The 12,977-nt window shown below is 49.1% G+C and overlaps 1 protein-coding gene across 1 annotated transcript in view; it reads right to left on the reverse strand.

The window, feature by feature from the left end:
• The window catches only part of PHEX (phosphate regulating endopeptidase X-linked), an 89,907-nt gene extending 80,596 nt beyond the window's left edge, over positions 1–9,311 (reverse strand). Inside the window, exons 1-3 of the mRNA XM_064152008.1 lie at positions 9,154–9,311; positions 2,342–2,410; positions 501–662 (exon numbers count right to left, since the gene is read on the reverse strand). Of these exons, the coding sequence (XP_064008078.1) occupies positions 501–662; positions 2,342–2,410; positions 9,154–9,265 (343 nt within the window). The 5' untranslated portion in view covers positions 9,266–9,311. The remainder of the gene's footprint in view (positions 1–500; positions 663–2,341; positions 2,411–9,153) is intronic.
• Between the last annotated feature and the right edge of the window lie 3,666 nt (positions 9,312–12,977).

The raw sequence follows: 12,977 nt of genomic DNA on the forward strand, positions 1-12,977 counted from the left end.
AGGGACCTCCAAAGCTTATCCACTCCATCCCTCCTGCCAGACCTAGAGCAGGTCATACAGGAACACACCCAGGCAGGTCTTGAATATCTCCAGAGAGGAAGACTCCACAACCCCCCTGGGCAGCCTGTGCCAGTGTTCTGTCACCCTCACAGGGAAAAAAATCCTCCTCATGTTTCCACACTGGAGAGTTCAAATCCCCACACCTTCTCCCTTAGTGTAAGGAGCATCCACTCATCCCTGGCTACAACATCCCTGCAGTAAGCTGCAGGCAGCAATGAGCTCTGCCCTGAGCCTCCTCTGCTGCAGGCTGCACCCCCCCAGCTCCCTCAGCCTCTCCTCACAGGGCTGTGCTCCAGGCCCCTCCCCAGCCTTGCTGCCCTTCTCCAAACACCTTCCAGCACCTCAGCAGGAAACATGGAGCGTTTCACTGCTTCCATGCCCACCAGCTGAGCAGCTGGAGTGCCAGGCCAGCCAGGCAGCTGGAGACCCTGCACACTCACCCTTCAGCTTGAGGTCCACGTTGTGCCTCAGCCAGGGGTAGACGCCGTAGTTGGCCATGTCCTCGGGGATGGGGTGAGCGGAGATCCAGCCCTCGCAGGCGAAGCGGTAGAAGTCCTCGCACGGATCCACTGACTGGTTTAGCTTGCTCAGGATGCCTGCAGCTGGGAATAAGGCACCACAGAGAGAGTTTCTGCCAGGTGTTTTTTTTACTCAACACAGGTCCATACTATCATGCTACAGGCTGGGGACTGAGTGGCTGGAAGCAGCCAGGAGGAAAGGGACCTGGGGGTACTGGTAGAGAGTAGCTGAAGAGGAGGCAGCAGTGTGCCCAGGTGGGCAGCAGAGCCAATGGCTTCCTGGGCTGGCTCAGGAGCAGTGTGGGCAGCAGGACAAGGGAGGTTATTCTGCCCCTGTACTCAGCACTGCTCAGGCCACACCTTGAGTGCTGTGTCCAGCTCTGGGCCCCTCAGTTCAAGAGAGATGTGGAGGTGCTGGAAGGTGTCCAGAGAAGGGCAACAAAGCTGGGGAGGGGCCTGGAGCACAAATCCTATGAGGAGAGGCTGAGGGAGCTGGGGGTGTGCAGCCTGCAGCAGAGGAGGCTCAGGGCAAAGCTCATTGCTGTCTACAACTATCTGAAGGGAGGCTGTAGCCAGGTGGGGTTGGCCTCTTCTCCCAGGCAACCAGCAATAGAACAAAGGGACACAGCCTCAAGCTGTGCCAGGGGAGGTCTAGGCTGGATGTTAGGGGGAAGTTCTTCACAGAGAGAGTGATTGGCATTGGAATGGGCTGCCCAGGGAGGTGGTGGAGTGGCCGTGCCTGGAGGTGTTGCAGCCAAGCCTGGCTGGGGCACTTAGTGCCATGGTCTGGTTGGTTGGGCAGGGCTGGGTGCTAGGTTGGGCTGGGGGAGCTTGGAGCTCTCTGCCAACCTGCTTGATTCTGTGATTCTAATAAGAGGTGGTGGAGTTGCTGTGCCTGGAGGTGTTGAAGCCAAGCCTGGATGAGGCACTTAGTGCCATGGTCTGGTTGACTGAATAGGGCTGGGGGATAGGTTGGACTGGATGAGCTTGGAGCTGTCTTCCAGCCTGGTTGATTCTATGGTTCTATGCAGCCACTAAGGTGGGAAAAGACCTTCAAGAGCATCGACCCCAAGCATAACTCAACTACCATGACCACCAAACTAGATCCTGAAGCTATGTCTACAGCTTCATGAACACCTCCAGGCATGGTGACTCCAGCATCTCCCTGGGTAGCCTTTTCCAAGGCTCTGCCACTTTCAGAATGGAAAAAATATCCTCCTTGGATTTCCATGGAACTTCTATGCCTCAACTTCCACCCATTGCCCCTTGTGCTGGCATTGGGCATCACTGTGCAGATCCTGGCTCCAGCCTCTTGGCACTCAGATTTAATACTAAGGGAGGTCTCAGTTTTCTAAAGCCTACCCACATGTTGCTCTGCAACCAATTTAAAACATGAATTGCAATTGCTGAAAATAAACAGATCTGCAGCAACTCAAACAGTGCCTTGAAAAGTTGTGTTTGCTTGTTTGGTTATCATAGAATCATAGAATTCAGCAGGCTGGAAGAGAGCTCCAAGCTCAGCCAGCCCAACCTAGCACCCAGCCCTGGCCAAGCAACCAGACCATGGCACTAAGTGCCCCAGCCAGGCTTGGCTGCAACACCTCCAGGGATGGTGACTCCACCACCTCCCTGGGCAGCCCATTCCAATGGTTAGTTGATTATTAATGAGGCTGAGTTAAATGTAGCTGGGGGGGGTGGGGTGGTGGGAATAAACAGAATAAAGATCCTATTAACATTGCAAAGAGGATAAACCAATTGCTTACCAGCTTCAATGCATTCTGAGGTCAAGCAGTACTGCTGCTTTGAATGGAACTTTATCAGGCCTTGGCTCACTGCAAAATGGAAAACCATAATGAGAGCATTTGTAATCAGTTCTGACCACTGCAGCCCTGTGCTTGGTCATTTAAATGCCACTGCAAGCTCTGCAGTGGCATCTCCAAGTGCACTGATTTACAAGAGGTAGGATGTATGTTCAGTAACTACTACAGCTTGTAACAAATCATTTTCCCCTCCTATGCTTGCTTTCTCCTTCCTCTGTCTTTACCTTCTTATGCCTGCTTTCTCCTTCATGTCTTAGAATAGAATAGAATCAACCAGGTTGGAAGAGACCTCCAAGCTCCCCCAGCCCAACCTAGCACCCAGCCCTGTCCAACCAACCAGACCATGGCACTAAGTGCCCCAGCCAGGCTTGGCTGCAACACCTCCAGCCACAGCCACTCCACCACCTCCCTGGGCAGCCCATTCCAATGCCAATCACTCTCTCTGACAACAACTTCCTCCTCACATCCAGCCTAGACCTGCCCTGGCACAACTTGAGGCTGTGTCCCCTTGTTTTGTTGCTGCCTTCCTGGCAGCAGAGCCCAACCCCACCTGGCTACAGCCTCCCTGCAAGCAGCTGCAGACAGCAATGAGCTCTGCCCTGAGCCTCCTCTGCTGCAGGCTGCACACCCCCAGCTCCCTCAGCCTCTCCTCATAGGGTTTGTAGCATGGAGCAAGGGCTGACTCTCAGTGTGTGTTTGCACAATGCCCAGACTAACAGCACTTCAGTTTTATGTGCTGGCAGCAAGCACCTCTGTGATCACAGAATCACAGCATCACAGAATGGCAGGGGCTGGAAGGGACCTCCAAACCTTATCCAGTCCAACCCACTGCCAGAGCAGCAGCACCCAGAGCAGCTCACACAGGAACACATCCAGCTGGGTTTGGAGTGTCTGCATAGAGGGAGACTCCACAACCCCCCTGGGCAGCCTGTGCCAGGGCTCTGGCACCCTCACAGGGAAAAAATCCTCCTCATGTTTCCATGGAACTTCCTATGCCTCAGCTCCCACCCATTGCCCCTTGTGCTGGCATTGGGCATCAGTGAGCAGAGCCTGGCTCCAGCCTCCTGGCATTCACATTTAATACTAAGGGAGGTCTCAGTTTTCTAAGGGCTACCCACATGGAGCTCTGCAACCATTTTTAAAAATTGCTGAAAATAAACAGATCTGGCACCCTCATGGAGAAAAATGTCATAGAATCAGGCAGGTTGGAAGAGAGCTCCAAGCTCATCCAGCCCAACCTAGCACCCAGCCCTAGCCAGTCAACCAGACCATGGCACAGTGCTCAAGTCCTTCTCATGTTTCCATGGAACTTCCTATGCCTCAGCTCCCACCCATTGCCCCTTGTGCTGGCACTGGGCATCACCCAGCAGAGCCTGGCTCCAGCCTCCTGCCACTCACCTGCACATCTTTATCAACATTAATGAGGTCACCTCTCAGGCTCCTCTGCTCCCAGCAGCACAGCCCCAGCTGCCTCAGCCTCTCCTCATAGCAGAGATGTTCCATTCCCTTCAGCATCTTTGTGGCTTTGTGCTGGACTCTCTCAAGCAGTTCTATGTCCTTCTTGAACTGGGGGCCCCAGAACTGGACTCAGTGAAAACTATTACTCATTGCTGAGCAATACACCTTTCATGGCTGCCAATGTGACATGGAGCTACCCAGACACCTTAGAATCATAGAATCAGGCAAGGTTGGAAGGGAGCACAAGGATCATCTAGCTCCAACCCCCCTGCCATGCCCAGGAACACCCTACCCTAGACCAGGCTGGCGAGAGCCTCATCCAGCCTGGCCTTAAACACCTCCAGCCATGGGGCCTCAACCATCTCCCTGGGCAACCCATTCCAGCCTCTCACCACTGTCCTGCTCAACAACTTCCTCCTCACATCCTACCTTCTGTAGGGTTCTCTTGGTTACAGCTGATCTGTGGGGCTCACACTGCTCCAGTGCCCAGCAGCACTGCACTGGCATAACCCAACACCAGCAGGAACCTTTCAGGGTCCCCTTATTCCAGCCTGAAATAACCCAGGAGGCAATGGGCACAGGGATAGCTGTGATTTCTAAACCACAGAATCACAGAAGCTTAGAGGTTGGAAGGGACCTCCAGAGATCACCAAGTCCAACCCCGACACCAGAGCACACAGTGCAGTTTATGCCTGAACTAGGTCCCAACAGTATTGGATTTGCTTCCCAAAACCTTGCTGACCACAGCTATGGAATTGTCACTGAGCTTTGCTCATCCCTTCAAAACACTTCCTACAGCTGCCACTGAACCTTCAGCACAGGAACTGCTAACTTCAGGCGCTGCTGTTTGGCAGCAGCTAATTGTTACTTGTGCTGAGGATGGAGGAGTCCCTGGGGGGCAGATGAAATAAGACTCAGATGTGCTCTGGAGACATAAAGAAATGTCTCATTCTGTCTGTTAGCTTAATAACTACTCCATGGCAAAACAATAAAATGGAGAATAAAAACTGGAACAACCCAGACCAAAAAAAAAAAAAGGAGAGAAACTAAAAAGATGAAGGTGTAGTAGATGTAGTAGTTCTATGTGGTCACAAAGGGATAGGTACTACCTACCCCCTAAAGCTTGCATTGGATACAAAGCTTGGATTGGATGCAAAGCTTGAGTTGAATGCAAAGCTTGAGTTGGATGCAAAGCTTGAGTTGGATGCAAAGCTTGAGTTGGATGCAAAGCTTGAGTTGGATGCAAAGCTTGAGTTGGTTGCAAAGCTTGAATTGGATGCAAAGCTTGAGTTGAATGCAAAGCTTGAGTTGGATGCAAAGCTTGAGTTGGATGCAAAGCTTGAATTGGATGCAAAGCTTGAGTTGGATGCAAAGCTTGAGTTGGATGCAAAGCTTGAGTTGGATGCAAAGCTTGAGTTGGATGCAAAGCTTGAGTTGGATGCAAAGCTTGAATTGGATGCAAAGCTTGAGTTGGATGCAAAGCTTGAGTTGGATGCAAAGCTTGAATTGAATGCAAAGCTTGAGTTGAATGCAAAGCTTGAGTTGGATGCAAAGCTTGAGTTGGATGCAAAGCTTGAGTTGGATGCAAAGGTTGAGTTGGATGCAAAGCTTGAGTTGGATGCAAAGCTTGAGTTGGATGCAAAGCTTGAGTTGGATGCAAAACTTGAGTTGGATGCAAAGCTTGAGTTGAATGCAAAGCTTGAGTTGGATGCAAAGCTTGAGTTGGATGCAAAGCTTGAGTTGGATGCAAAGCTTGAATTGAATGCAAAGCTTGAGTTGGTTGCAAAGCTTGAGTTGGATGCAAAGCTTGAATTGGATGCAAAGCTTGAGTTGGATGCAAAGCTTGAGTTGGATGCAAAACTTGAGTTGGATGCAAAGCTTGAGTTGAATGCAAAGCTTGAGTTGGATGCAAAGCTTGAGTTGGATGCAAAGCTTGAATTGAATGCAAAGCTTGAGTTGGTTGCAAATCTTGAGTTGGATGCAAAGCTTGAATTGAATGCAAAGCTTGAGTTGGATGCAAAGCTTGAGTCGAATGCAAAGCTTGAATTGAATGCAAAGCTTGAGTTGGATGCAAAGCTTGAGTCGAATGCAAAGCTTGAGTCAGATGCAAAGCTTGAGTTGGATGCAAAGCTTGAGTTGGATGCAAAGCTTGAGTCGAATGCAAAGCTTGAGTCAGATGCAAAGCTTGAGTTGGATGCAAAGCTTGAGTTGGATGCAAAGCTTGAATTGAATGCAAAGCTTGAGTTGGTTGCAAATCTTGAGTTGGATGCAAAGCTTGAGTTGAATGCAAAGCTTGAGTCGGATGCAAAGCTTGAGTCGAATGCAAAGCTTGAGTTGAATGCAAAGCTTGAATTGGATGCAAAGCTTGAGTTGGATGCAAAGCTTGAGTTGAATGCAAAGCTTGAGTTGGATGCAAAGCTTGAATTGAATGCAAAGCTTGAATTGGATGCAAAGCTTGAGTTGGATGCAAAGCTTGAGTTGGATGCAAAGCTTGAGTTGAATGCAAAGCTTGAGTTGGATGCAAAGCTTGAGTCGAATGCAAAGCTTGAGTCGGATGCAAAGCTTGAGTTGGATGCAAAGCTTGAGTTGGATGCAAAGCTGTCTGGGACTGTAATGTGCCCTGGTGGCCAAAAAAGGCCACTGGGATCCTGGGGAGCATTAAGAGGACTGTGGCCAGCAGACAGAGGGAGGTTCTCCTCCCATCTACTCCACCCTGGTGAGACCCCACCTGGAATATTGCATCCAGTTCTGGACTCCCCAGGTCAGGAGGGACAGAGATCTGCTGGAGAGAGTCCAAGGAAGGTTATGAGGATGCTGAAGTGGCTGGAGCACTGCCCTGGGAGGAGAGGTTGGGGCTGTTTGGTCTGGTGAAGAGAAGACTTAAGGGGGATCTGATCCAGGTTTATAAATAGCTGAGGGCTGGGAGTTAAGAGGGAGGAGACAAACTCTTCCCAGTTGTGCCCTGGGATAGCACAGGGGGCAGTGGATGTGAACTACAGTACAGGAAGTTCCATCTCAACACGAGGAAGAACTTCTTGACTAAGAGTCACTGAGCACTGGAATAGGCTGCCCAGAGATGTTGTGGAGTCTCCTTCTCTGGAGCCTTTCCAGCCCTGTCTGGATGTGTTCCTGTGCAACTTGCACTAGGTTCTGTGCTCCTGCTCTGGCAGAGGGGTTGGACTGGATGATCTCTGGAGGTCCCTTGCAACCCCTAACATCTTGTGACTCTGTGATCTCCTCCAACTTCATAGCATTCATGAAATTAGTGACAGATAACAGCTGGACTTTAGGCACATTTCCTTCCAAATTGAGGACATAAAACTATTTCTGGACATCTGTATCAAAGCTCAGAATCACAGAATCAAAGAGGTTGGAAGAGAGCTCCAAGCTCATCCAGCCCAACCTAGCACCCAGCCCTGCCCAACCAACCAGACCATGGCACTAAGTGCCCCAGCCAGGCTTGGCTGCAACACCTCCAGCCACAGCCACTCCACCACCTCCCTGGGCAGCCCATTCCAGTGCCAATCACTCTCTCTGACAACAACTTCCTAACAACATCCAGCCTAGACCTGCCCTGGCACAGCTTGAGCCTCTGTCCCCTTCTTCTGCTGCTGGCTGCCTGGCAGCAGAGCCCAACCCCACCTGGCTACAGCCTCCCTGCAGGCAGCTGCAGGCAGCAATCAGCTCTGCCCTGAGCCTCCTCTGCTGCAGGCTGCACGCCCCCAGCTCCCTCAGCCTCTCCTCACAGGGCTGTGCTCCAGGCCCCTTCCCAGCCTTGCTGCCCTGCTCCAAACACCTTCCAGCACCTCAGCAGCTCTCTGCAATGGAGGAGCCCAGAACTGGACACAGCACTCAAGGGGTGGCCTGAGCAGTGCTGAGCACAGAGGTGGGCACAAGAACCTCCCTTGTCCTGCTACCCACACTGCTCCTGAGCCAGCCCAGGATGCCATTGGCTCTGCTGCCCACCTGGGCACACTGCTGCCTCCTCTGCAGCTCCTCTCTCCCAGCACCCCAGCACCCTCTCTGCCTGCCTGCTCTCAGCCTGTAGCAGTGCTTGGGGTTGTTGTGGCCAAAGTGCAGAACCCTGCCTGTGACCTTGTTAAATATGCTGTAGAAAACCTGGCATCCCTTTCTCTGTTGTGATTAGAAACAAAGCAAACCTTTCAATCAGGATCTCAAGATTATAAGGAATTGGAGGAGAAGCAAAAGATACACCCAGAGGATAGGTTTCCTGCAGCCCAGAGAAAATCCATGTTGGTCTCAAGACACAAATTTAGGCTGAATTATTCCAAAAGAGGGTCTGTCTCTGGAGGTTCTGCCAGGGCACAACACCACTTTCTCTTCTCTGCTTGTTGGCTTGGGCTACATTTGTCATTCTTATCATTTTATGGTGTAGTTATAAACTTGCATGTACTACTTCACCAAAACCAGTCTAGAGATGGTTCTAAACAACTAATTCCTACTCTGCTGTGTCCAATGACAGCTTCTAAATCTGATTGATATGTTTTAACTGCATCCCAGATGCACTCTTTATAGCTTTTGCATAGGCAGCTTTGCAATTCGTCATAGAAGAACAGAGGAGGGGAGAGGGGGGTGGGGGGGAAATGACCTAAAAAATGTGCAAGCTTCTGCAATATTTAAACCTTCTCCAGAAATTCAAGTGGAGCCCTAAATGAAAACCAAATGAAGGAAAACCCCAAAGAATCCATAAAATGTGTGCACTCCAGATTCCTTGTCAGGAAGCAGAGTATTAGCCCACAGCGGTCACGAGCAGCTTGAGTTGATGTGAAGAAGCTCTCCAGTTTCTCCCTGTGCTGCAAAATGAACCCAGTTCTAGCTAGAACATATCACAGAATGTCAGGGGCTGGAAGGGACCTCCCAAAGCTCATCCAGTCCAACCCCTCCCTTGCCAGAGCAGGAGCACCTAGAGCGGGTCACGCAGGAACCCGTCCAGGTGGGGTTTGAGTATCTCCAAGGAGGGAGACTCCACAACCCCCCTGGGCAGCCTGTGCCAGGGCTCTGGCACCCTCACGGTGGCAAAAAGAAATCCCTCCTCGTGTTTACATGAAGCTGAGCATCCAAATTTAAATGCAGCAGTCACCAGTTCCCAGGAGCTCACACTGCACTGGCGTGCTCCACCGTTCCCAACACAAATCCCTTCCCCGACTCGCTTCCAGTCGGGGTTAACTATGAAGCTGGGGAGAGAGGGAGGGCAGAAAGAAGAGTCCCACCAAAACAGTGAGCAGGCAGGGTGAGGAAGGCTGCAGGCAAGGAGAGCCTCTGACCCTTTCACTTACCCAGGAAAAGCGTGGTGCCAAGCACAACGGTGCCACCGACGAAGACGCCCAGGGCGATGCGTGTGGCTTTGCCGGCTGAGCTCCTGGCTTCGGGTACCCTTTCTCCTTCCATCAGGGTGGCTCTGGCACAGGTCTGCTGTGCTCTCACTCTTGCAACTGCTCACAAGCTGCACCCATGAACTCTTCTCCTCCTCCTCCTCCTTCTCCTCCTCCTCCTCCTCCTCCTCCTCCTCTTTACAACTCCAGGTTTGTGTTGTGAAGCATATCCCAGCTGCTCTCTCTCACTCTGGTACACTAAATTGCTGTCTCCTAAGGTTCTCCTCTGACTCAGGCGAGCTGTGGCCACCGCATGGACAGCCCTAGCTGCCTGGAGAGCCTCTCTGAGCCACCCCTTCAGCAGCCCCTCTTATCGGGAGCTCCAAACAGAAGGATTTCACAACGTTGCTGAGCAGCTGCTTTAGCTATCCCAACATATAGCTGTCAACCCTTCGGGATCAAAAGCAGGTCTGCTGGCAACCTTCACCCAGCAGCAGACTGATGGAAGGTTTTCTGTTGGGTTTTTAACTCCTCCTCCCTTGTGCTTACTTAAAAAGACCCTAAATTATCTGCTGGCTAAAGTTTCCTCCTCTGGAACCATCCTTGCTGCATCATTTGGTCCCACCAACGAGTTTGGGTTTTTTTTCCTTCTCCTCTCTTGTGCTTGCTTAAAAAGACCCCAAATTATCTGCTGGCTAAAGTTTCCTCCTCTGGAGCCATCCTTGCTGCATCACTTGGTCCCACCAAAGAGATTGGGTTTTTTTTCCTCCTCCTCTCTTGTGCTTGCTTAAAAAGACCCTAAATTATCTGCTGGCTAAAGTTTCCTCCTCTGGAACCATCCTTGCTGCATCACTTGGTCCCTCCAAAGAGTTTGGGGTTTTTTTCCTTCTCCTCTCCCCCCTCCTCTCTTGTGCCTGCTTAAAAAGACCCTAAATTATCTGCTGGCTAAAGTTTCCTCCTCTGGAACCATCCTTGCTGCATCACTTGGTCCCACCAAAGAGTTTGGGGTTTTTTTCCTCCTCCTCCCTCGTGCTTGCCTAAAAAGACCCTAAATTATCTGCTGGCTAAAGTTTCCTCCTCTGGAACCATCCTTGCTGCATCATTTGGTCCCACCAACGAGTTTGGGGTTTTTTTCCTCCTCCTCTCTTGTGCCTGCTTAAAAAGACCCTAAATTATCTGCTGGCTAAAGTTTCCTCCTCTGGAACCATCCTTGCTGCATCACTTGGTCCCACCAAAGAGATTGGGGTTTTTTTCCTCCTCCTCTCTTGTGCCTGCTTAAAAAGACCCTAAATTATCTGCTGGCTAAAGTTTCCTCCTCTGGAGCCATCCTTGCTGCATCATTTGGTCCCACCAAAGAGTTTGGGGTTTTTTTCCTCCTCCTCCCTTGTGCTTGCTTAAAAAGACCCTAAATTATCTGCTGGCTAAAGTTTCCTCCTCTGGAGCCATCCTTGCTGCATCACTTGGTCCCACCAAAGAGTTTGGGTTTTTTTCCTTCTCCTCTCTCCCCCCTCCTCTCTTGTGCTTGCTTAAAAAGACCCCAAATTATCTGCTGGCTAAAGTTTCCTCCTCTGGAACCATCCTTGCTGCATCATTTGGTCCCACTAAAGAATTTGGGGGTTTTTCCCTCCCCCTCTCTTGTGCCTGCTTAAAAAGACCCTAAATTATCTGCTGGCTAAAGTTTCCTCCTCTGGAACCATCCTTGCTGCATCATTTGGTCCCACCAACGAGTTTGGGGTTTTTTCCTTCTCCTCTCCCCCCTCCTCTCTTGTGCTTGCTTAAAAAGACCCCAAATTATCTGCTGGCTAAAGTTTCCTCCTCTGGAACCATCCTTGCTGCATCATTTGGTCCCACCAAAGAGTTTGGGTTTTTTTTCCTCCTCCTCCCTTGTGCTTGCTTAAAAAGACCCTAAATTATCTGCTGGCTAAAGTTTCCTCCTCTCCCCCTCTAGAACCATCCTTGCTGCATCATTTGGTCCCACCAAAGAGTTTGGTTTTTTTTCCCTCCCCTCTCCCCCCTCCTCTCTTGTGCCTGCTTAAAAAGACCCTAAATTATCTGCTGGCTAAAGTTTCCTCCTCTGGAGCCATCCTTGCTGCATCACTTGGTCCCACCAACGAGTTTGGGTTTTTTTCCTTCTCCTCTCCCCCCTCCTCTCTTGTGCTTGCTTAAAAAGACCCTAAATTATCTGCTGGCTAAAGTTTCCTCCTCTCCTCCTCTAGAACCATCCTTGCTGCATCATTTGGTCCCACCAAAGAGTTTGGGTTTTTTTTCCTCCTCCTCCCTTGTGCTTGCTTAAAAAGACCCCAAATTATCTGCTGGCTAAAGTTTCCTCCTCTGGAACCATCCTTGCTGCATCACTTGGTCCCACCAAAGAGTTTGGTTTTTTATTCCTCCTCCTCCCTTGTGCTTGCTTAAAAAGACCCTAAATTATCTGCTGACTAAAGTTTCCTCCTCTAGAACCATCCTTGCTGCATCACTTGGTCCCACCAAAGAGATTGGGTTTTTTTTCCTCCTCCTCTCTTGTGCCTGCTTAAAAAGACCCTAAATTATCTGCTGGCTAAAGTTTCCTCCTCTGGAACCATCCTTGCTGCATCATTTGGTCCCACCAAAGAGTTTGGGGTTTTTTCCTTCTCCTCTCCCCCCTCCTCCCTTGTGCTTGCTTAAAAAGACCCTAAATTATCTGCTGGCTAAAGTTTCCTCCCCTGGAACCATCCTTGCTGCATCATTTGGTCCCACCAAAGAGTTTGGGTTTTTTTTCCCTCCCCCTCTCCCCCCTCCTCTCTTGTGCCTGCTTAAAAAGACCCTAAATTATCTGCTGGCTAAAGTTTCCTCCTCTGGAGCCATCCTTGCTGCATCATTTGGTCCCACCGAAGAGATTGGGTTTTTTTTCCTCCTCCTCCTCTCTTGTGCTTGCTTAAAAAGACCCTAAATTATCTGCTGGCTAAAGTTTCCTCCTCTGGAGCCATCCTTGCTGCATCATTTGGTCCCACCTAGGAGTTACCCACCCGTTGGATAAGAGCTCTCAGAATACCAGCAGAGCAGTTTGGCTGGGGGTGGGTGGGGGTTTGGGATGCGTGCCAAAAATCACAGTCCTGCAGCCCAAACCAGTCATCAGCACAGCCTGCGGGAGGGAGCTGCTGGAAAAGGTAGAGCTGAGGTTCTCCAGGGGTTATATTTGGGGGTTGGGTTTGAGTCTTTTCTTTCTCCAGCCTCTGGGTTGAGGCACAATGAAAGGCAGGAGGTGGTTGCTGCGCTTACGAGTCGAGGGCTGCTATAAGCTTAGTGGGAAGGATCAATCTGGCACTTAGAGTGGGGGAGAAATGAGAAGGGAAAAGGAAAGAATTAAAAAGGAAATAAATATGGGGGTTAAAAAAAGTAAAAATGGGAAGAAAATAAAAACTAATTGAAATAAAAGAAGAAAATAAAAAGAATTAAAAATAAAATAAAATGAATTTAAAATAAAATAAAAAGAATTAAAAATAAAATAAAATGAATTTAAAATAAAATTAAAAGAATTAAAAATAAAATAAAATGAATTTAAAATAAAATAAAAAGAATTTAAAATAAAATAAAATGAATTTAAAATAAAATAAAATGAATTTAAAATAAAATAAAATGAATTTAAAATAAAATAAAAAGAATTAAAAATAAAATAAAATGAATTTAAAATAAAAAGAATTAAAAATAAAATAAAATAAATTTAAAATAAAATAAAAAGAATTAAAAATAAAATAAAAAGAATTAAAAATAAAATAAAAAGAATTAAAAATAAAATAAAATGAATTTAAAAT

This window comes from Pogoniulus pusillus, chromosome 12, assembly GCF_015220805.1.
Source record: "Pogoniulus pusillus isolate bPogPus1 chromosome 12, bPogPus1.pri, whole genome shotgun sequence".
Classification (NCBI taxonomy): domain Eukaryota; kingdom Metazoa; phylum Chordata; class Aves; order Piciformes; family Lybiidae; genus Pogoniulus; species Pogoniulus pusillus.